Source organism: Bombina bombina, chromosome 4 (genome assembly GCF_027579735.1).
Source record: "Bombina bombina isolate aBomBom1 chromosome 4, aBomBom1.pri, whole genome shotgun sequence".
In the NCBI taxonomy this organism is placed as follows: Eukaryota; Metazoa; Chordata; class Amphibia; order Anura; family Bombinatoridae; genus Bombina; species Bombina bombina.
In genome coordinates, this window is record NC_069502.1 from 931,141,082 (window position 1) to 931,166,380 (window position 25,299).

General features: G+C 36.4%; 1 protein-coding gene across 2 annotated transcripts in view; it reads left to right on the forward strand.

Annotated features, from left to right (window-relative positions):
- The window catches only part of VIT (vitrin), a 204,950-nt gene that overhangs the window by 83,970 nt on the left and 95,681 nt on the right, over window positions 1–25,299 (forward strand). For both annotated transcript variants that reach the window (XM_053711892.1, XM_053711893.1), the window contains exon 2: window positions 23,256–23,323. In XM_053711892.1, the coding sequence (XP_053567867.1) occupies window positions 23,290–23,323 (34 nt within the window). In that variant the 5' untranslated portion in view covers window positions 23,256–23,289. The remainder of the gene's footprint in view (window positions 1–23,255; window positions 23,324–25,299) is intronic.

Sequence of the window (25,299 nt, forward strand, 5' to 3'; positions counted from 1 at the left end):
ACAGCAGCACACTGTAATCCCTTCACACTCGGCCATGTGACATTGACCATCTTGCGGCTACATTCCGGTGTGACACCGCATCCAACTGGTCCTGTGAGCTCTGGGGGGTTAGTATGAGATATAGCGACATCGCGGTATGAGAATTCCCCTGTTGTTTCGTGGTGGGCATTATCACGCCTCCAGTCAATTTAGATGTAGCCTGGCCTTGGATCTGCAAATATAGATGCGTGGAGTCGACCCCTGTTCTCGGCAATGTATGAGGAGTAACGCTAGGGAAGGTTACCACTTTAATAAACTTGTTTGTCCTGAGGGTTTGGTAGTCCGTAGTTGCCTCTCTCAGCTTTGGGGTAAGATTGCTCATTTCTTCTGAAGCTGGCTGCATAGGTCTTTGTTTCGGATTAGGGTGTATTATTAGTTTCATACACTCAGTCACCTTCTCAAAGGCTTCCTGGAAGCTTTTTTCAAGAGCTGCAAAATGTTCCTCGATGTTCCATCTTAGTTTTAATTAGAGTGAGAGCTGTGCACTCAGGGCTCAGCTTGGTGTGGAGTTGGTGTAGAGGCTTCAGTGGTAGGCGAAGGCCTCAAGTGAATAGTCCGGTACTAAGGGCAATTAAGCCACGCCACAATCCAAAAACCCTAATTCTCGGATCAGGTCGCCAACAGTCAAGCCTCACCACTATTTTAAGTTGGATATTGTCAGATCTGCTAAGCAGAATTAATAAATTGTGGAGAAGGCTCAAGGTACTGAAGCTTAGTGCGACCAATAAGATGGCCGCCGCCCGGAAGTCCCCCCAGCATATTGCAAAGTTTTATTGTGTATATATATATATATATATATATATATAAAATAAACATTTCCTATTACAGTCTCAACATGTTTAATGTCCTTTTAAGTAGTCTCTGCAGAGGAGATAATAGTATTTTAAGGGGTTTGTTCATGGACTACACTGCAAAACAGTACAAATGTTGTTTTCAAAATATTTATTTTGCGCGCAGACATTTTGTAATGTAAGCTTTCATTGCTGTTATACCATGCTTATAAAAAAAAGTGTTAAGCCCCTTTAACATTTATTTAAAGAGCTCTTTCATGTGTATATTTTTTTTATTAACGTGCCTTTAAGACTTGTTAAAGAAGATCTTCTAAATTATTTGTCTGGAATTCACTCTTCCCAGTTTGATACTGAATATTGATATATCAATATACATATTTCTGTGCTGCAATTGCTTCAATTAAGGATGTTGAAAGTTGCGGCGGGGGCGGTAGACAAATCGTGGCCTGTCCTTCCTTCATTCATTGAAAGAAAGGTTTATACAAAACCAATGTCTACTAAGAAAATTAATGATGTGACTGAACAAACCTTGGCATCCTAAGTAGCTTACACTTCCTAAGATAAATTGTTCAATGATTAATAGACGTGTGCTTGTTACTCTGGCACAGTAGCAGAAATTGACAAGGTGCAGGATAAATAGGGAGATCAAGGGAGCTTGGAGGCTGAAGCTTGGCCTTTGTTAAAGCATAGAAAAAAATGACTTGCAAACTAATTTTGACTCTTTTTCCTTTCCGTTCTGTGAAGTCATATTATGCTAGTGTCTGTATCTTTTCATAACACCTTTGTAACTATCCTATGCTAAATATTAGGGGAAATTATCACACCTGGGGAGAAAAAAAAAACACTTTCTAAAGCCTGGAATTTACCCTTGAGCACTAATTTACAATCACCCATACTGTTTAGTTTTATGGAAACGTTCCTGTAAACACAGATATGCAGTAGATTTTTTTAATATGCATGGAAATCCTGACAGGAATAAAGCTGTGCTAAAGGGACATGAAATCCAAAAGTTCATGAATCAGATAGAACATACGTTTTTACACAACTTTCCAATTTATTTATATTATCAATTTTTTTCATTCTCTCTCCTTTATTGAAGGAGCAGCAATTCACTACTGGGAGCTAGCTGAATACATCAGTAAGCCAATGATAAGAGGCAAATATGTGCAGCCATCAATCAGTAGCTAGCTCTTAGCTCCTGAGCCTACCTAGGTATGCTTTTCAACAAAGGAAACCAAGCAAAATAGATAATAGAAGCACATTGGAAAGCTGTTTAAAATTGTATGTTCTATCTGAAACACAAACCATTTATAGAAATTCTTTACCGATATCACACACAATATACAAAAGGTGGTAGTAACAAATATAATCACTTTCCTTAAGGAAGCTGCTGCCATCCCCCATCTCCCCTTCAACTGGGTCTGTATCAATAGTCTTCTTAATGGTGGCACTGGGCTTCCACATGATCTGCTTACTGTGGTAAAGTGATCCTACATTGCAAGGAAAAAAAAGAAACAAGAATAGTGTATTATGCAACAGATGGAAGCTAGTCACAGGGAAGTTTCCAAAGCAGTGGCGTATTTAGGTTTTGTGCTGCCCTAGGCACCTAAAATGATGCTGCCCCCCTACCCCCCCCCCCCCAATAAAAAGTGTTAGGCCTTTTTTGGCCATAATATGTTTTTGGTAAGGGAGTAATGTGAATTATTTTATGACTTTTCCAAAATAAATGTTCACATACACAGACACATACCCACACACAGACACACACCTAACTATTGCTGCAATATATATTGAAAAACAAACACAGATTCCTTGAAACAATACTTCCCCAAACACAATACTAAGGGCTGAAAGACAATAGAAATAAAGGCAATAGCTAGCTGAATAAATGAAAGGCTCAAAGCTACCTCTAAACTGTAAGTTCCGTGGGCAGTCTCTTATTATACCCCCCCTAGAATGTAAGCTCTTTGGGCAAAATCTCCCATTATATACCTGTATAATACATCTAAAATAGCTGTAAGCTTCTTGAAAATATAGCCACAAAAAGTGCTACCCCCTCCTATTCTGCCGCCCTAGGCAAGTGCCTTGTTTGCCTAGGTCAAGATACGCCCCTGTTCCAAAATATATCTTCTATATTCAGAAGATAGCAGAAGTAGGTATATGGGGCGCGATCCGATATAGATCGCAGTTTGCGGCGCAAGCGAGGGAACCTGCGTCGCCCGCAGTTTCAGCTCGCAACTCGAGCCATCCAATATGCGGCGCCGTCAGTTGCTAAAGTGGCGCAAGTCTCACAAACCAGCGATGTCCAGAAATCTGCGTAAGTACAAATTTCTGGCGTCGCCAGTGACTTGCGCCACGTTAGAAACTGCCGGCGCCTACAAAACCTGACTAAAGTCTAAATCACCCGCACTGTCTAACACGCCTCCTAAACATAGCCCGACACGTCTAACCCTCTATCCGCTATCCCCCCTCACTAGCCTAACAATAAAAAAAGTTATTAACCCCTAAACCGCCGCTCCCGTACCCCGCCGCCAGCTATATTAAATCTATAACCCCCTAAAGTGAGCCCCTAACACCGCCGCCATCTCAATTAAAATTATTAACCCCTAATGTAAGCCCCCTATACCGCCGCCAGCTATATTAATATTATTAACCCCTAATGTAAGCCTCTTACACCGCCGCCATCTCAATTAATATTATTAACCCCTAATGTAAGCCCCTTACACCGCCGCCATCTCTATTAAAATGATTAACCCCTAATTTAATCTACCTACCCCGCCGCCAGCTATATTATCTATATTAACACTAAGTATATTATAGTTAATATAGTTATTACATTATATATATTAACTATATTAACCCTAATTATATTAGGGTTAATATAGTTAATATAGTTACTATAGTATTTATATTAACTATATTAACTCTATCTAACCCTAACACCCCTAACTAAATTTTTATTAAATTAATCTAATTCATTTTATAAACTAAAATATTCCTATTTAAATCTAAATACTTACCTATAAAATAAACCCTAAGATAGCTACAATATAATTAATAATTACATTGTAGCTATGTTAGGGTTAATATTTATTTTACAGGTAAATTGTTAATTATTTTAACTAGGTATAATAGCTATTAAATAGTTATTAACTATTTAATATCTACCTAGTTAAAATAATTACCCAATTACCTGTAAAATAAATCCTAACCTAAGTTACAAATACACCTACACTATCAATAAATTAAATAAACTACAAATATCTATCTAAAAATACAATTAAATAAACTAAACTAAATTAAAAAAAAAACCAAACACTAAATTACAAAAAATAAAAAAAAGATTACAAGATTTTTAAGCTAATTACACCTATTCTAAGCCCCCTAATAAAATAATAAAGCCCCCCAAAATAAAAAAAATTCCCTGCCCTATTCTAAATTAAAAAAAGTTCAAAGCTCTTTACCTTACCAGCCCTTAAAAGGGCCTTTTGTGGGGCATGCCCCAAAGAATTCAGCTCTTTTGCATTTAAAAACATATACAATACCCCCCCCCATTACAACCCACCACACACATACCCCTATTCTAAACCCACCCAACCCCCCCTTAAAAAAGCCTAACACTACCCCCCTGAAGATCTCCCTACCTTGTCTTCACCACACCGGGCCGAACTCCTCATCCGATCCGGGCGATGTCTTGCTCCAAGCGGCAAAGAAGAATTATTCCTCCGGCGATGTCTTCCTCCAAGCGGCAAAGAAGAATTCTTCCTCCCGGCGACGTCTTCCTCCAAGCGGCAGCAAAGTCTTCTTCCTTCCGGCAGCATCTTCCATGAAGCGGCATCTTCAATCTTCTTTCTTCGCTCCGCCGCCGCGGAGCATCCATCCCGGCCGACGACTGAACGACGAATGAGGTACCTTTAAATGACGTCATCCAAGATGGCGTCCGCCGAATTCCGATTGGCTGATAGGATTCTATCAGCCAATCGGAATTAAGTTAGAAAAATCTGATTGGCTGATTGAATCAACCAATCAGATTCAAGTTCAATCCGATTGGCTGATCCAATCAGCCAATCAGATTGAGCTCGCATTCTATTGGCTGTTCCGATCAGCCAATAGAATGCGAGCTCAATCTGATTGGCTGATTGGATCAGCCAATCGGATTGAACTTGAATCTGATTGGCTGATTCAATCAGCCAATCAGATTTTTCTAACTTAATTCCGATTGGCTGATAGAATCCTATCAGCCAATCGGAATTCGGCGGACGCCATCTTGGATGACGTCATTTAAAGGTACCTCATTCGTCGTTCAGTCGTCGGCCGGGATGGATGCTCCGCGGCGGCGGAGCGAAGAAAGAAGATTGAAGATGCCGCCGGAAGAATGAAGACTTTGCTGCCGCTTGGAGGAAGACGTCGCCGGAGGAAGAATTCTTCTTTGCCGCTTGGAGGAAGACATCGCCGGAGGAAGAATTCTTCTTTGCCGCTTGGAGGAAGACATCGCCGGAGGAAGAATTCTTCTTTGCCGCTTGGAGCAAGACATCGCCCGGATCGGATCAGGAGTTCGGCCCGGTGTGGTGAAGACAAGGTAGGGAGATCTTCAGGGGGGTAGTGTTAGGCTTTTTTAAGGGGGGTTTGGGTGGTTTTAGAATAGGGGTATGTGGGTGGTGGGTTGTAATGGGGGGGGGGGGGGTATTGTATTTGTATGCAAAAGAGCTGAATTCTTTGGGGCATGCCCCACAAAAGGCCCTTTTAAGGGCTGGTAAGGTAAAGAGCTTTGAACTTTTTTTAATTTAGAATAGGGCAGGGATTTTTTTTTATTTTGGGGGTTTATTATTTTATTAGGGGGCTTAGAATAGGTGTAATTAGCTTAAAAATCTTGTAATCTTTTTTTATTTTTTGTAATTTAGTGTTTGTTTTTTTTTGTAATTTAGTTTAGTTAATTTAATTGTATTTTTAGATAGATGTTTGTAGTTTATTTAATTTATTGATAGTGTAGGTGTATTTGTAACTTAGGTTAGGATTTATTTTACAGGTAATTGGGTAATTATTTTAACTAGGTAGATATTAAATAGTTAATAACTATTTAATAGCTATTATACCTAGTTAAAATAATTAACAATTTACCTGTAAAATAAATATTAACCCTAACATAGCTACAATGTAATTATTAATTATATTGTAGCTATCTTAGGGTTTATTTTATAGGTAAGTATTTAGATTTAAATAGGAATATTTTAGTTTATAAATGAATTCGATTAATTTAATATAAATTTAGTTAGGGGTGTTAGGGTTAGATAGAGTTAATATAGTTAATATAAATACTATAGTAACTATATTAACTATATTAACCCTAATATAATTAGGGTTAATATAGTTAATATATATAATGTAATACCTATATTAACTATAATATACTTAGGGTTAATATAGATAATATAGCTGGCGGCGGGGTAGGTAGATTAAATTAGGGGTTAATCATTTTAATAGAGATGGCGGCGGTGTTAGGGGCTTACATTAGGGGTTAATAATTTTAATATAGATGGCGGCGGTGTTAGGGGCTCACTTTAGGGGGTTATAGATATAATATAGCTGGCGGCGGGGTACGGGAGCGACGGTTTAGGGGTTAATAACTTTATTAGGTTGCGGCGGGGTACGGGAGCGGCGGTTTAGGGGTTAATAGCTTTTTTATTGTTAGGATAGTGAGGGGGGATAGCGGATAGAGGGTTAGACGTGTCGGGCTATGTTAGGGAGGCGTGTTAGACGTGTCGGGCTATGTTTAGGAGGCGTGTTAGACAGTGCGGGTGATTTAGACTTTAGTCAGGTTTTATAGGCGCCGGCAGTTTCTAACGTGGCGCAAGTCACTGGCGACTCCAAAAATCTGTACTTACGCAGATTTCTGGACATCGCTGGTTTGTGAGACTTGCGCCACTTTAGCAAGTGACGGCGCCGCATATTGGATGGCTTGAGTTGCGAGCTGAAACTGCGGGCGACGTGGGTTCCCTCGCTTGCGCCGCAAACTGCGATCTATATCGGATCGCGCCCCTGATTTTCAGTATTTTGGATTATCCTGGAAAGAAGGATTGTCGATAAAGCTCTATTTTCTCTGTATGTAAGTACGAGTTGTACTTAAGTCGGATGTCTGTAACCCGAGGACTGCCTGTATAATCTAGACCATTAAAGGGACATGAAACCGAAAAAAATTCTTTCATGATTTAGACAGGTAATACAATTTTAAAAAGTTTCCAATGTACTTATATTATCAAATTTGCTTCGTTCTCATTTATTCTTGGTTGAAGCTATATCTAGATAGGTAATATGCACATTTATGGAGCACTACATGATAGGAAATATTGCTGCCATCTAGTGCCCTTGCTAATGAATAACATTGTTGCAAAACTGCTTCCATAATAATAATAATAATATAATAATTTGCGATTTATATAGCGCTTTTCTCCTTATGAGACTCAAAGCACTTTACAAATATACCAGCATAAGACATAAAAGTTAGGAGTTTCTGAAGGTCAGATAAGCAGACTGAATGCCTGATGGAAGAGGTGGGTCTTTAGCTATTTTTTTAAAAGTCTGTAAGGACGGTGCCTCTCTGATTGCGCACGGTAAAGAGTTCCAGAAAGTAGGGGCAGTGTGGCCGAATGCTCTGGAGCCTGAGTTTGTCCTTATTCTTGGCACTGAGAGGAGGGATGTGTTGGCTGACCTAAGTGAGTGGAATGGGATGTAGGGTGTTAGGAGCTCTTTCAGGTACTGTGGGTCTTGGTTGTTTAAGGCTTTGAAGGTCAGCAGGCCAATTTTAAAATATGTTCGCCATTTAATTGGAAGCCAATGCAGGGAGTGGAGAACAGGTGTTATGTGGCAGGAGCGAGTTTGATTGGTCAGTAGTCTGGCTGCTGCGTTTTGTACCGTCTAAAGGTGATGAAGTTCTTTTTTTGGGAGGCCCAAGTAAAGTGCATTGCAGTAATCTAGCCTAGAGGATACACATGCATGGATTAATGTTGGCATATCATCCGGTGGAATTAAGTGTTGTATCCTGGTTATGTTTTTCAGATGAAAGTAGGCAGATTTTATTATGGAGGAAATCTGCTGTTTAACAGATAGTCCAGCGTCAATCAGTACTCTGAGGTTTTGTACCTTTGCTGAACTAACGAGTTCAGAGCCTCCAAGCTCCAGGCCAGTTGGGTGATCGTGGGATATTTTTGATGCCTGGGGTCCCCTCACCAAGAGTAACTCTGTTTTGTCCGGGTTCACTTTGACACAGCTAACATTCATCCCTTCTATGAGGTCTGTTAAGAAACTGTTTATGCGGCATGCTGGGTCTGTAAGATCTGGAGCAAAGGAGAAGTAGAGTTGTGTGCCATCAGCGTAACAATGATACCATAGAGTGCTGCAGACACATGCACACTCCTTAACTTCCCTTCCCTCTTATCAAATAAGAATAACAAGAATACAAAGAAAAAAATTATCATAGAAGTACATTGGAAAGTTGTTTAATATTGTGTGTTCTATCTGAATCATGAAAGAAAAAAAATGTGTTTTATATCCAAATGTTTACAATTAATTATCATGCAAACTTTGCTATTGCACCGATTATAATAAACCCTGTGGGCTGCTTGAGGAAGGCGTTTTCCCTACACAGGAATGGGTCCTATTGTGCGGTATTAAGACGTAAATAAAAACACGTGTTACCTCTTGTTTTTGAAACACAGAAGGCTTGTTACTGGCTTATCTTAATACGCTAAGAAACAAACAGTTTTGTTTATTTGTTTTTCCCTTATTATCAAAAGATCAAGATCTCAAGTCTTTCTTTTGTGTGTCATTCTAGTAGCACATTTGGTTTGTTCACAGATCAGTGACCAACGTTTATAACCTATAATTAACAAGAGGTCTGATCCCATCTATCAAACCTAAGTTATTCCGTCTGAGCTCACTAAACCTGGGATAGAGGTTGATAACACTAAAATGCCATCAAAGGATAAATGACTGCTTGATAAAACACTTTCACTCTAGGGTGATGTATCTACTACCTCTTTCCTTCATGACCTTCGGTCACAAAGGAGCTTAGAGATTTCTGCCCTTTGCAGGTAAACAAGTACAGTCTTGCTTGAGAATCATCAGAAATGTTAAGTAACATGCCAGGTTAAAGGGACATGAAGCCCAATATATTTATTTCATTATTCAGATAGATTGTATCATTTTAAACCACTTCCCAATTTACTACTATCTGATTTGCTTTATTCGCTTGCTATCCTTTGTTGAAGGAGCAGTAATGCACTACTGGGAGGTAGCTGAAAGTCAGTGACAGGAGGCATATATGTGCAGCCACCAATCAGCAGCTTCTGAGTCAACCAAGGTATTCTTTTGAACAAAGGATACAAAGAGAATTAAAGAAATAAGATAAAATAAATCAATTGGAAAGTTATTTAAAATTGCATGCGCTATCTGAATCATGAAAAATTTGGCCTTTGCATCCCTTTAAAGGGACACTGAATCCATATTTTTTCTTTCGTGATTCAGATAGAGCATGAAATTTTAAGCAACATTCTAATTTACTCCTATTATCAAATTTTCTTTATTCTCTTGATATCTTTATTTGAAATGCAGGAATCTAAGTTTAGATGCCGGCCCATTTTTGGTGAACAACCTGGGTTGTCCTTGCTGATTGGTGGAAAAAATTAATCCACCAAATCAAAAAGTGCTGTCCAGAGTTCTTAACCCAAAAAAGCTTAGATGGCTTTTATTTCAAATAAAGATAGCAAGAGAACGAAGAAAAATTGATAATAGGAGTAAATTAGAAAGTTGCTTAAAATTGCATGCTCTATCTGAATCACAAAAGAAAAATATTGGGTACAGTGTCCCTTTAAGTAATTGATTGCGAAAATAGATTAGATTGTATGAGTGTGGGTGACATGTTCCTTGCCATGGTGATATTATTTAAGGCCCACCAGGGGTGGTGATATAGATACAATATTAGCAAGAAGAGAAGCATATTGGATCTTCACCCTAGAAAGCAGACTACCTAAAGGCCTGAACTCCAGATTTGATATTATTAATCACTGGGAATAATATAGCCAACCTGCCAATATGAGTTCTGTACATAGTTTGGATTAATTTCCTTTTCTGCCTAAACCCTGATAGTGATACTGCTAGTACTCAACTTATGATTACTAGTTATGCCTTGTATATATCTGTATATATCTGTAAATAACATTTATTAGATTATACATTCGATGTACACATATAATGCGGCATCTAATGTTAGTGCTTTTACACTTTATACATGGAGTTTTCTCTGATGTCCTACCCTACATTTACATGCTGTATAATGCATTATATACACTCAAACGAGAATTTTGAGAATGAAGTTTATATGTCTGTTATTAGTGTTAATCCATCTTATACTACACTATCTTTGTTCTCTAATGTTCCTTCTTATTTTTGTACAAAATGCTGTTATTTAATATATGAAGGTATATCATTACCGCTTTACAATATTATTGTGACCTCTGGCACTTCACATTTGCAATTTGCTCCCTATTTAACTATACGAGTGTGTTTATATACACATTCCCACTACTGTCATTAATATATAAAAAATACAAGTGCTGGGAACTTTGATAATGAAGTGTTAATTAGGATTACGTTAGTACCTCTGTATCCTATTGGTTAGAGTCTATGGGTGTTGTTCCTGTTTTAACCAATTGTATTAGCCCATGGGGGTTTTTAAACAGGTGTGTGGGGTAGCATGTCAGGCTGTGACTACGGAATCTTTTCCGAAACGCGTATGCCTGTGTGCTGCGCCCACGTCTGACTCTATGTCCATTTTGCTGTGCTGTCTTTAACTTTTAACATTGCCGAATAAAGTTTCAAGATTTTACCTATAAAGATGGATGTCGGTGTTTCTTCTTCTTTCTGAATTTGATATTATTTAATGGCATACCATATAATATTATACAATGACATTAAAGGGACAGTAGACACTGAGATTGTAAAATAAAATGTTTAATCATATGTAGTAAAAAACACTGCAATATACTTTCGTTTTTTCTGTTCCCTTTTTTTAATTCTAAAAATTGTGGGCTCCAGACTTAAAGGGACATTAAACCCACATTTTTGCTTTCATAATTTAGGTAAAACATTCCATTTGCACTACTGGTTTCTAACTGAACACACGGGTGAGCCAATGACAATCTGTGTGTATATATATATATATATATATATATATATATATATATATATATATATATATAAAATCAGCCACCAATCAGCAGCTAGAACCTAGGTTATTTGCTGCTCCTGAGCTTACCTTTCAGCAATGGATAACAAGAGAAGGAAGCAAATTAAATAATAGAAGTAAATTGGAAAGTTTTTTAAAATTGTGTGCTCTGTCTAAATCATGAATCTCTAATAATGACTTTACTGTCCCTTTAATTACACATATAAACGGGTCACTAGATTGTGCAACCAATGATTAACTGCCTGTAATTCGCCTCAGCAGGGAAGAAAACCTAGTCTATAATATGGCCGTGCTCTGTGTAATCTTTGCTTTAAGTACATCATAATATCTACCAGTTATTAAAGGAACGTTAAACACTAAATAAATGCTAGATAGACTGATACATTCAAAGAAAAGATAAGTCTGAGAATAACATGTTGATATATTTTTGAAAGTTTCATTAGTTGTTTAAATAGTGACAAAATAAGTGTAAAGTTTTAGTGTCTATAAAACAATGGGAGCTGCCATGTTGTAACTTAGGTTACCTTCTCTGCTTTGACCAATTAGAGACAGTTATAAATAGGTCATAAGAGTGTGCAGCCAATGGCTGCGTGGAATATAACAGTGTTCTGCACTTCCATTTCTAACAGGAACTGAAAAGCTCACAATTTTAGAATGGAATTACAGGACAAGGGGACAAAATAAATAAAGTATATTGCAGGTTTTTTTTATATATACGATTTATCATTTTATAATACCATCTCAAAGTGTTTAATGTCCCTTTAAGTGTTTAATGTTCCTTTAACAGGATGCTCCAATGTAATAATAAAATGCACTAGTTTGTTGTTGATGTGTTTGTTCTCACTATGTAAATTAACATGTGCAGGGTCCATGCATTACCACTTCTGAGCAGAAAAGCAAGCAAATGAGGAGAGGCATACATATGTATCTACCAATCACCAGCCGTGCCCTGCTCAGCAATGGCATAGGAGTATATCCGGCACACTTTAACTGTATTTAAGCCTTTTTCAGGAGAACAAATGAGCATTAATTAATTAGATGATTTTATTATTAGTCTAAAAAACTGTAAACTAGACAGAGGGTATAAATGCAGTGGTCGTTTATTGTATTAAATGAAATGGAGGCGAAGAAACTCCTATAATTTCCCTTTTGTCAGTTGTCAGTGTAAATGTATCCACTTCTATATTAAACGTCCATGGTTCAGATAGATCACATTGTTTTCAATTTACGTCTGTAACCAAACTTACTTTGTTCTCTTGGTATCCTTAGTTGGAAAGCATACCTAGGTATAATTAGATGCACTGCTACTGGAGCTAGCTGGTGATTGGTGGCTGCACATATATACCTCTGGTCATTAGCTCACCATATGTGCTCAGCTAGCTCCCAGTAGTGCATTGCTGCCCTAGAGCTGACTGGGGTTAAACACATAGTTATATACAAGCAACAGTGCAATATTAAAATGTGTGATAACACATTACACTGTATTTCAAATTCTGATTGTTCATAGAAACATTTTAAACATAATATTGTTAGTGCAACATTCAGACCTGCATTGTTTCAGTGGGATAGCAATCTTGACCCCTCTTGTAGAATATGTCTACAACACTAGCCTGGAATGTTAATCTCTTGGTTGACTAATTGTTCAGGCTGTAAACCCTTGGGGCCTATTTATCTGGCTCCGTAAGGAGCTTGATGCCAAGTTATCAAGCAGCCATAACCTGTCCATCTGCTCTGAGGCGGCAGGCAGACATCGCCAGAAATCAACCCAATCGAATACGATCGGGTTGATTAACACCCCCTGCTAGTGGCCACGAATCTGCAGGGGGCGGTATTGCACCAGTAGTTCACAAGAACTGCTGGTGCAATGATAAATGCCGACAGCATACGCTGTCGGCATTTATCATTGCACCAGCAGTTCTTGTGCGGCGGACATGATTCGCTATAGCGGATCATGTCTGTCCGCACCATGTTAAATTGACCCCCAAGTATCTTTCTTTCTTTCATAGCATATTTTAGGGGTTAATTACATTGCGACTTCCGGGTGCATGGTTTAATATTAATTCTTCGGTTACAATATTGATTTTGTTTTTATGAAGCACAAAGACTTTTTGTCATAACCCCTTCATCACAAAATAAGGCAGAGAAATTTGCTATATATTTCTTAGCCAATCAACTTTCTAGCCATATGATTAGCAAAAAAATAAATAAATAAACAACCCAGTGTTGCAGAGTTACTCATGCTCTCTGATCTCTCTGTGCTGCACTGCAACACAGTGTTTTTTTTTTGTTTTTTTTGTGAGCCATATGGCTAGAATGTTGATTGGCTAAGAGCCTGAAAAATCAGTTTTGTAATGTGTCACCGGAGGGAGGATAATACAACTTCTAAATGTTAAATAATAACAAGATTTTGTGCATCTACAATAACATTTTATGAATGGAACAATACAGTTGCCAGCTGTGGTCCACAAAATACTGGGCAAGTAGCTGGTGAGCAGGTGAAGGCTGTAGGTGGGATTGTGGTCAAATTCCAGATCAGATGTCATGGACCTGCAGCTATTCTCAGCCATGTGCTTACTTCATAGCTCTTGGATCAAGTCTGTATTTTTTACTCTCAGTATTTACACTGCTGATGATAACATGCTTTGTCATGCTGCCCTTTATACACATGAGTGAAAATTAAACTTTCAGGGTTCAGATAGAACATGTCATTAAAAGTCTTTTCCTTCTACTTCTATTATACAATTTAATTAAAGTGATTGTAAACTTTAAAGGGACATAATACTCATATGCTAAATCACTTGAAACTGATGCAGTATAACTGTAAAAAGCTAACAGGAAAATATCACCTGAGCATCTCTATGTAAAAAAGGAAGATATTTTACCTCACAATCTCCTCAGCTCAGCAGAGTAAGTTCTGTGTAAAAAGTTATACTCAGCTGCTCCCAGCTGCAGGTAAAAAAAAAAAAATGAAGAAATGAACAGCAGCCAATCAGCATCAGCAGTGCTGAGGTCAAGAACTCTTTTACTGTGATCTCATGAGATTTGATTTAACTCTCATGAGATTTTATAGCAAACTTCCTTTAAACTGAATAGGGAAATAACATGAGAGTGCACGAGGCTCATCCCTTCGGCTGTCCCAGGACAGACATACTAATATGCTGCTTAAAAATACTTTGCAATGGGATGTGGCTACTGAGGAACTTTTGAGGTAAAATATCTTCCTTTTTTACATAGAGATGTTCAGGTGATATTTTCTAGTCAGCTTTTTACAGCTATACTGCATCACTTTCAAGTGTTTAAACATTTAGGTATTATGGCCCTTTAAGTATTTACTGCCTAGAATATAAAATTATTATTAAAAATAGGGGCACTTTTATTGATTAATTTTTTAAGACACTTTATTTCTAAAATATTAACCATTTACAGATGGTAACCCACACCTTTCCTCCGCTTGCATCCACTACTTTATATAGCTGAGCGATGACAAATCCGGCTTTATCCAATCGTTGTGTGCCCCACTTGGCATCCAGTTTGTGGGGCACGCAATGAATGGATGAAGCTGGATTTCTTATTGCTGAGCTAAATAAAGGAACAGTAAAGTCAAAATTAAACTTTTATGATTCAAAAAGAGCACACAATTTTAAACAACTTTCCAATTTATTTCTATTATGTAATTTGTTGATTTCTCTTGGTATCCTTTGTTGAAAAGAATACCTAGGTATGCTCAGGAGCAGCAAAGCCTTACTGGGAGCTAGCTGATGATCGGTGGATATGCACATATGTCACTTGTCATTGGTTTACCAGATGTGTTCAGCTAGCTCCCATTCGTGCATTGATCCTCTGGTGCTAACTTTGACTATGTGTTTAACCTATTTGCTATGACAAAATGTTCTAACATATTATAGCATTTTCTTTTTGCACTTTAATGTGCCATGGCTTCATATTTTTTGTTCAAAGTATTTTTGGGGTTTAAATATCACTATCTGGCTATATTTATATAAATCTTGAAATCACCTGATAATGTGACATTAAAACTTCTGAGGTACAGACATGTAGAAATGATTGAAAAATGATTTAGAGGACACAATCTTGGCAAAACAAATGAGAAATACAGTGCAATAATTAAAGAGGGAGGGATGTTAAACTGAAATTTTCGTGATTCAGAGTGTTCAATTAAAAAAAATCTTGGTATCCACTGTTGATACGTAGCTCTTTTCTGAAGTAGTTTCAGGAGCATGAACATTACTATATGATCAAGTAGATTTATCAAGCACAAGGATAATTCTCTGGGTAATTCTCCTATGAGTTCTCCTCAGCTCGTCTTCAGAGAAGGGCATCCGTGAGCTCAAATTTATCAAAATAATTGGGGGGGGGGGGGGCGGGGTTTCCTTCATTCTCCATGGGTGAGCTGAGGCGATGTAAAGATACATTTCTCCAGTCTAACTAATATCTGCACCTTATTTATCAATGAAAATAAGCAACTATTCTTTATGTAAGTGGTATATGAACCAATAGCAATATTTTTTCCAGTCCAATATACATTATTATTGGGCTTCGATATATAAATATTTTTTTGTAACATTGCTTCTACAACTGCTATAAAATAGATTTCTAAAGCTGTTCTCCACAGTAGTTATGGAAAACGTTAATGCTCACATTTGCACGAGATCTGTCAGTCTTCAATAGGAGAAAAGAAATGATAAATTTGTAACAAGTCGGATTAATGAGGCGTACTATAGGAAGTACAATTTATTCCTTTTTTTTTTGGCGTCCCTGGAGAATTTTACAGTCGAACTGGCCCAATTTTAGGTGCATTTTTTGAATGCTAAATAGGGGCATTTTTAGGCTCAAATATAGGAGAATAGCAATGATAAATCTTGACCTATGTATAACAATGTTAAATACATTGTAGGGTTGCCACTGCTGCCACTAGCCCCTGAAAGCACATGCACACTCCTTAGACTACATCAATGTCCTCTCTAGTAAAGGAACTAGTTTTTAGCAAAGGATACCTAGAAAAGGATATTAGTAAATGTAAATTGGAAAGCTCTTTTTTAATTGTAGGTTTTATATCAATCATGAAATTCTATCAGTTTTGCTTAGTTTTATTGGTATAGTATATTAACGAAAAATCCTAGGTGAGCTAAGGAGCGTGCACGTGTCTATAGCTATCTTGCAGCTGTGTTTGCAACATTTATTTATTGTAGTGTTATTCAATGTTGCAAAAACTGCTGCCAGACACTTGCACGCTCCTAAGCTCCTATCAACCTGCCTGTTTACTGTTTAACAAAGGATGTCAAGAGAACAAAACAAATTTGCTAATAAAAGTAAATTAAAAAGTTGATTAAAATTGCACGTGCTATCTGAATCATGAATGTTTAATTTTGACTTTCATTCCCCTTTAAAGAAAAAAATTAGGAATTGCTCAAACATTAGTATTTAGTATTAGATGAGATAAATATGTGTTTTGCTATTTTTTTTTTGTAACGTCAATTGCTGATAACTATCTCAGTTGCCTTAAAGGGACACTAAACCCACATTTTTTCTTTCATGGTTCAGATAGCGCATGGAATTTTAAGCAAGTTTCTAATTTACTTCTATTATCAATTTTTCTTCGTTCTCTTGCTATCTTTATTTTAAAAGCAGGAATGTAAATCTTAGCAGCCAGCCCATTTTAGGTTCAGAACCATGGATAGCACTTGCTTATTGGAGGCTTACATCTACCCATCAATAAGCAAGCATAACCCAGGTTCTCAACCAAAAATGGGCCGGCTCCTATGCATCACATTCCTGCTTTTTAAATAAGGATAGAATCAATGATGTAGAGTCCCAGCACCACAGGTAGAAAGCTGCACGTCACCTTGGGGTCACCGCCCTGGACCCCAAAACAATGTAACAAAAAAATAGGTAGCAAGGTGACAGCAGAAAATTATTTATTTAGTTATAATCAGAGGCAAGAACAGACAGGGGACATTTTCAGATCTTATCCCTTCCTCATGCCATGCCTGACAAACAAATATTACTTCTTTATATACACATATACCACTAGGTGGCACTATAGAGCAATTAACTCTTTCATATATTTTCCATCATAGTCAAATGTTAAGGGTACGTAAAATTGTCTCAAATGAGACTATAGTTGATACTAGACTTAAAGAAATGGGTGAAAGATTCCAAGAGAGAGGTTATCCAGAAACATTGATAAATGATGAGATACATATTGTGAAGTCTATCCCTATTGAAACCTAAAACTTATAGAAATGTTGAAGCTAGTAAAATCTCTAAAAATGATAGGCTTATTTTTGTGTCTAAGTATAATGCCCAAAGCAAAGAAATTCTGAGAATTATTAATAAACAATAAACTGGAGTGTTTTAGCAAATTGTAATCCCAAAATACAAGAATTTAGAGTAAATCCTATGCCTGCGTATAAAAGAGGCATTAATACCCAGACTAAATTGGTGAAAGCAGATGTTGGCTCCAAGTTCAATAATAATATGCGTTATAGTACATAAAAAAATATGGGTTGCTTCCCGTGTCTAGGGTGCTCATGTTGTAATAATGTCATTAAAGGTTCAGTGTTTTATCATCCCCATACTGGCAAGGAATATAATATTAAAGGATATTTCACCTGCTTAACCACATATATTATATATATGATGAAATGCCCTTGTGGTGGAGTTTATATTGGCAAATCAACAAGAAGCGCAAAAGACCATATTATTAAGCATAAAAGCAAAATTTGCGCAGGTAATTTGGAAGCCCCATTAGCCAATCACTTTTTGAAAACAGGTCATTCCATTAGCCAACTTAAGTTTCAAATTAAAGATCATTTAGAAAAAATCGCAGAGGAGGTCACAGGGAGTTGCTTCTCAAGCAAAGGGAATCCTATTGGATATTTGAATTAGGTACTCTTGAACCTAGAGGTTTAAATAAAGAATGGGATTTATCAGTTTTTTTGTAATAGTAATTGTTGGAATATGCTCATCAGACTTATTAGCATATCATTGTATTCATATCTAAGTATCACATTGCTCTATATAGGGATTTTTTGCTGTTCTCTTTTTAATGAATTTATATAATTTATATATTGTATCTTTGCACATTAGGGGCTATTTGTAAATATATGTATGTATACATGGTGAAAATATATGAAAGAGTTAATTGCTCTATAGTGCCACCTAGTGGTATATGTGTATATAAAGAAGTAATATTTGTTTGTCAGACATGGCATGAGGAAGGGATAAGATCCCGAAATGTTGCCTGTCTGTTCTTGCCTCTGATTATAACTAAATAAATAATTTTCTGCTGTCACCTTACTACCTATTTTTTTGTTAAATTTTTTAAATAAAGATAGCAAGAGAACGAAGAAAATTTGATAATAGGAGTAAATTAGAAAGTTGCTTAAAATTGAATGTTCTATCTGAATTATGAAAGAGAAAATTTGGGTTTAAGCATGGGCCACACTCAGAGAGGCCAATAATTGCAGGAGCCTTTTCAGTCAGTGGTGAGTAAATCAGGAGCAGCTGCAGTACCAGCCAATCACCAGTGGTGTCCTGTTTAGGATATTCAAAGCTTGGAGCTCCAAAACATGATTTTACCTGAGTGTTTAATGCCCTTTGTAAGGGTTAAAACATAGTTAGAGTCACTAATGCAGAAATAACATGTGCTAATGATTTATAGCAGGGGTAGGCAAACTAATGCCCAGGGGCTTAATCTGGTCCACTACCTGTTTATGTACGCCCTAAAGCTAAGTGTTTTCTAAATTTTTAATTAGTTAAAGGGACACGGAACCCAAATTTTTTCTATCGCAATTTAGATAGAACATGCAATTGTAAGCAACTTTCTAATTTACTCCTACAGGTATTATCAAATGTTCTTAATTCTCTTGGTATCTTTATTTGAAATGCAAGAATGTAAGTTTAGATGCCGTCCCATTTTTGGTGAACAACCTGGGTTGTTTTTGCTAATTGGTGGATAAATTCACCCACCAATAAACAAGTGTTGTCCAGGGTCTGAACCAAAAATTGGCTGGCTCCTTAGCTTAGATGCCTTCTTTTTTAAATAAAAATAGCAAGAAAACAAAGAAAAATTGATAATAGGAGTAAATTAGAAAGTTGCTTAAAATGGCATGCTCTATCTGAATCACGAAAGAAACAATTTGGGTTCAGTGTCCCTTTAAGAAAATCAAAACAAGAATAATATTTTGTAACATATGAAAAACAGTCCGAAAATTTTTGATTTAAAATGGAATCTCATTTCAGTAAAATTATGTCAGAAAAAATGAAAATGAGGCTGCAACGAAAGTAAGTTTCCGTGTGGCACATTTATTTTTTCTATATTTTGAATTTCAATAATAAAAATTTGTAGAATTTGTTTTCTCTATTGTTATAGAAGTACCAACAAAATATTTTTGATTTTGCCTCTTGGCCCTCAAAGCCTAAAATATTTACTATCTGGCACTATCCAGAAAAAGTTTCCCTACCCCTTATTAATAGCAAGCAGTTTATTTTTGCAATACAATTTCCCTTTAAGTATTTACAGCAGCAGATATCATCATAGTTTGTGCTTTAAAGAAACAGATTAATAAACAAACTTATCTTTTTTTATTACCATGTTTAGTTGTAGTTAGAAAACATTATTTTAGTGAAGCTGAACTGATTTGGAATATTAACCAGCATCTCTTTTTTTCTAAAACTTGTAATGGGAAATTCACCTCATTCTATAAAATCTTTAATTATGCATTGAAAGAAAAAAGTTGTACTTGCATTATTTATAGTAATTGCATTTCCTGTAATTTTCCCTAAAAAAATTGTTTTAGTGTTGCCCTAGAGTGTAATATCTAAGCCATTGTGCATGCACACGTGTGTGAGTGTGTGCGCAAGCATGTGTGTGGGCAAGTATGAGTGTATTTGTGCGTGAGTGCAAACCTGTGCGCGTGAGACCGAGTGTATGTATATTCGCACATGTGCAGTGAAATTCTGAAATATAGTCAAATGAAACAAGTGGCCCGCTGTACTTTTAATTAGATGTGATAGTCTTGTGACTGTGTATTAAAATTCCTTGTTGTTTGAGGTTTGCTTCTGTGCAATAAGGTTAAGCAGCTTGCAATGAATAAAGCTCTTTTACGCTATATACATATTACAAGGATCTGTGATTTTTTTAGAATATACTTTAAATTAGACTGTACAGCTAACATTTCTAAACCATAATTGCATGATGGAGCATATAATGAATGGTCCGCACACACAGCCTTAAACAAATCAAAGGTTAGCTGACATTTTTGTGGCCCAAACCATGCAGTGCTGTATATCTTGTGAAGCTGAATAACATAGCCAGAAGATTGTTGTCTGTGAAATGTCCCAGTTATGAAGTGAACACAAGTAGCAACTAGAGGTCTGAAATATCCCCATGGGACTTCATATGCTGTTTGTCCATCCACATATGTTAGTTACAACACAACATAATACAATTACTTGCAGGTTGGTCAGTAATTTATACGGCAATTAACATTTTGAATAGCCTGCAAAAATATTAAAATGTTTCTTTAGAGAGGAACAAAAACAGGTGTGTGTTTTGGACTATGCCGCAGTGGTCAGTTATGGATCTCCAGAGGTTTTAGAAATACATTTCCCATGATGCTCAGCCAGCATTTCAGCTGGCTGAGCATAATGGGAAATTTAATTCCAAAACCTCTAGAGGGACACAATTGGGACACACCTGGGCTGAGGGCAGTAGGATGGGGGGGGCAGTAATTTGAGGGGTAATTTTATGACATGAGGCTTTCTTACTTTTGTGCTCACCATATGGTTTATTTATTCATTTCATTTTATTATAAATCAATGCTTCCTTAATGTCTAGAGGAGGTGCATGACCCCTTCATGCAGGGGCTTCGAACTCCCTAGTCATGAGGGCAAAGTTTGTGGTAGGCCTACCATCCCTTTCTGGCTATTTGCAGAAGCTGAACCATGAACCACATAGGAGAAAGAAAAGCTGCTGCACTGTAACTAGGAGTCATTTTTCTTTTACTTTGTCTGCACAAGAGGATATGCACAGCCTTTCTGTACAAATATGGAGGCAGGTTTTTTGTACAGTAACTTTGTGATGACCATCTTGGGAACCTGCCACTATATTGTAAAGGCAAATGTAAACACTTTATTTAATTGTAACACCATTTTTCACAGGGAGGCGCACAGCTAATTACTTTACCTGTGAACTGGTTAAGCTATAATGAAACCTGGCCTATTAGGGTTACTTGAGGACTGCAGTTGAGAAACACTGCCCTACGCTACAGAAATTAAAAAAAATACTATCCCTAAACTGCATACTAGCAGACTGTCTGCCAGTACCTAAGATTGTGGTGACCAGTGTGTGTGTGTGTGGTGGGGGGGGCTGTTTAGGAGGGATGAGGTAGCGATCAAGGGTGGGAGGTGTCAGGTTGGAGGATAATCTCTACCCTATAGCTAAAATTAACCTTACCAGCTACTTAATATCAACCCCTTTACTGCTGAGAATATTAGAAGTGTGGTGCGCAGCTGCAACTAGCAGCCTTCAAATTACCAAAAAGCAATAGCAAAACCATGCATGTCTGCTATTTCTGAAAAAGGAGATCCCAGAGAAGCTTTTGCAACCATTTATATTATGACTGCACAAGTGGTATGTAAATAATTTCAGTGAAAACCCCCAAACTTTTGTGAAAAAGTTAACAATTTTTTAATATGATAGTATCTGGCGGTGAAATAGTGGCATGAAATATACCAAAATGGGCCTAGATCAATATCTTGGGTTGTCTACTAAAAATATATATATATATATATATATATATATATATATTTGATAGGTAAATTACAAAACAAACAAGGCTCTATTTCAATTTAAATAGAGTAATAAAAATGCTATAAATTCTCTGGTACTTTGGGCACATTTTTCAGTAAAATTCCCCATCCTTAAGGGATTAAATACAGTAGAATCGCATAACCAAAAATGTGTAAGAAAAAGACAATGCAATTTCACTTACACTAAATTTTAAATTAACGGTAGATTTTTTTTCTAGCAAAATTCAAAATTGTATATTTTATGCTGTGAATTTTTGCACATAATCAGTAGCTGGTGCCTCAGCAAGTATGCATATAAAAAACTGTACACATTTTGTTAACAGAAGTAAATTGGAAAGTCTCTTAAAACTGCATTCTCTATCTGAATTCTGAAAGTTTAATTTTGTCTTTAGTTTTCCTTTAGTGTACATTTTGTGTCAACTAAAGTGATGGTAAAATTACCCCTTTGTATAAACAGATACGGAATATAAGCAATATTTTAGATGGAGTTTAATTTATCAGTTGTAATGAAGATACGCTATAACTAACTTTGTAATGTAGCCCTGAAATACAAATACCCCAGGCTCTGGCCCCCCACTTCAAAAGTATTTTTTTTTTTGAGCTAACGGTTTGAGCTCTAGCCACAAAAAAATAAAATAAAATGTGTCAGTGTCATATGGCTAGAGTGCTGTAGAAGAACAGTTCAAACCATTAGCTTCCAAAAAATTGCTTTTCAAGTAAGTGGCCGTAGCGCTGGGTATTTGAATTTCCGCACTACATTAAAGGGACACTGTACCTAAAAATTTTCTTTCATGATTCAGATAGAGCATGCAATTTTAAGCAACTTTGTAATTTACTCCTATTATCAAATCTTCTTTATTCTCTTGGTATCTTTATTTGAAATGCAAGAATGTAAGTTTAGATGCCGGCCCATTTTTGGTGAACAACCTAGGTTGTCCTTGCTGATTGGTGGATAAATTCATCCACCAATCAAAAACTGCTGTCCAGAGTTCTGAACCAAGAAAAAAAGCTTAGATGCCTTCTTTTTCATATAAAGATAGCAAGAGAACAAAGAAAAATTGATAATAGGAGTTAATTAGAAAGTTGCTTAAAATTGCATGCTCTATCTGAATCACAAAATAAATTTTTTGGGTACAGTGTGCCTTTAAAGGTAGGTTAAAAAGTATTTTCATTACAACTGATAACTTAAACTCCATCTAATATATGGCTAACATTCCGGATCTGCTTATACAAAGGGGAACATTTACCAACACTTTAATTTCCTTTTTTTTGGTGAAATGTTTAAAACTGAATCATGCATTTGTGTTACTGCAATACATTCTAATAGATGTGTTTCTTTAATTTTCTTTCAGTGATTTTTGAATAGCAGGAGTTTCTCTTTTTCATATGATGAAGGAAAGAATCATTGTGGTTATATTGGGTAAGTCTTATATAAGTTATCAGTGATTATGTATCTTCTACATCTGTGATTATTGAGCCACACAGATTTTGTAATGTACACATTGTTTTAATTATAATTATATTTACCATCTCACATGACATGGTGCGTGGGGTAATTTGCTTTTACTACTAAATTCACTATTTACTGACAAAAATGAAACTAAATAATTAGGCAGGTGTGTTAATTTGTATTCATCATTCATGTTAGAAACAAAATGCTTAAAGGGATAGAAAACCTATTTTTTCTTTTATCGTTTGGAAAGAACATACAATTTTAAACAACTTTCCAATTTACTTTTATTATCAAATTTGCTTTATTTTCTTGTTATCCTTTGCTGAAGGAACAGCATTGCACTACAGCAGCTAGCTAAACACATCTAGTTAGCCAATCAAAAGAGACAAATGTGTGCAGGCACCAATCAACAGCCAGCTACTACCACTAGTGTATAATATGTGCGTATTCTTTTTCAACAAGGGATAACAAGAGAACGAAGCACATTTGAAAACAGAAGAGAATTTCAAAGTTATTATCTGAATCATATCCCTTTAATATAGTCGCAGGCAGCAGAATTCAGCTATTTACAGTTCCGGATTTATTAATTTAAAATTGAAACACACAAATATCTGGATTTGCACTTTTAAACTATAAAAAGTTAGGCTCCAAAAAGAGCTGAATGCCGCTACCTCTACTACGCTGTAGCTGTTCTAGGAACAGAAATAGATTCTGTTAACTTTATCCCTGATGTTTTTCCATTAGAAACTATCACACTGGCTCTATAATTAAGGGCAGTAAAGTCAAAATTACAGACACAAAACCCAATTTGTTTTTCATGATTGAGAACATACAATTTTAAACAGCTATCCCTTATACTACTATTATCACATTTACTTTGTTCTCCTGATATCTTTTTGTTGAAGGAGCAGCAAGTGCTCTACTGGGAGCTAGCTGAAAACATCACCTGAGCCAATGACTAGAGGCATATATGTGTGTGTAGCCACCAATCAGCAGTTAGCTCCCAGTAATGCATTGCTACTCCTAAGCCTACCTAGTTAATCTATTTAACAAAGGATACCAAAAATAAAGATTCTCTGAATCACAAAAGAGAAAATGTGGGTTTCATGTCCCTTTAAACTTTCGATGTTCAGGCAGAGCATGTAATTTCAAACAACTTTTCAATTAACTTCTATTACCTAATTTATTTCATTCTCAGGGTATTCTTTGTTAAACATCATACCTAGGTAGGCTCAGGAGCAGCAGTGTACTACTGGAACCTAGCTACTGATTGGTGGTTCCACGTATATATACCTCTTGTATTTGACTCTCCAAATGTGTTCAGCTAGCTCTCAGTAATGTATAACTGTGCCTTCAACAAAGTACACAAAGAGAATGAAGCAAATTTGAAAATAGAATTCAACGGGAAAGTTGTTTTAAAATTAATGCTCTATCTGAACCATGAAAGAAAAATATATTGGTTTAAAGTATTTGTAATATGCAATAGAAGAAAGGACTACACTGTGATAATAAATGAAAGTCAAGACAGTGCTTATTGATAAATCTCTTATATTCTTACCTGTTTTGCAAGGTTGAAGCTTGTGAAGTTTGAAATTATCCCACAAGGAATTAAGATGTAGAATATGTCTTGTTAAGTATAGGACATAAGATTGCTATATTAAAGGCACAGTCTAGTCAACATTAAACTTTCATGATTCAGATAGGGCATGCAATGCTAAACAACTTTCTAATTTACTCCTATTATCAGCACATTTTCTCTGTTCTCTTAGTATTCTTTGTTAAAAGCTAAACCTAGGTAGGCTCATATGCAAATTTCTAAGCCCTTGAAGGCTGCATCTTATCTCAGTGCATTTTGACAGTTTTTCACAGCTAGACAGTGCTAGTTCATGTGTGCCATACAGACAACATTGTGCTCACTACTGTGGAGTTACTTATGAGAGGGC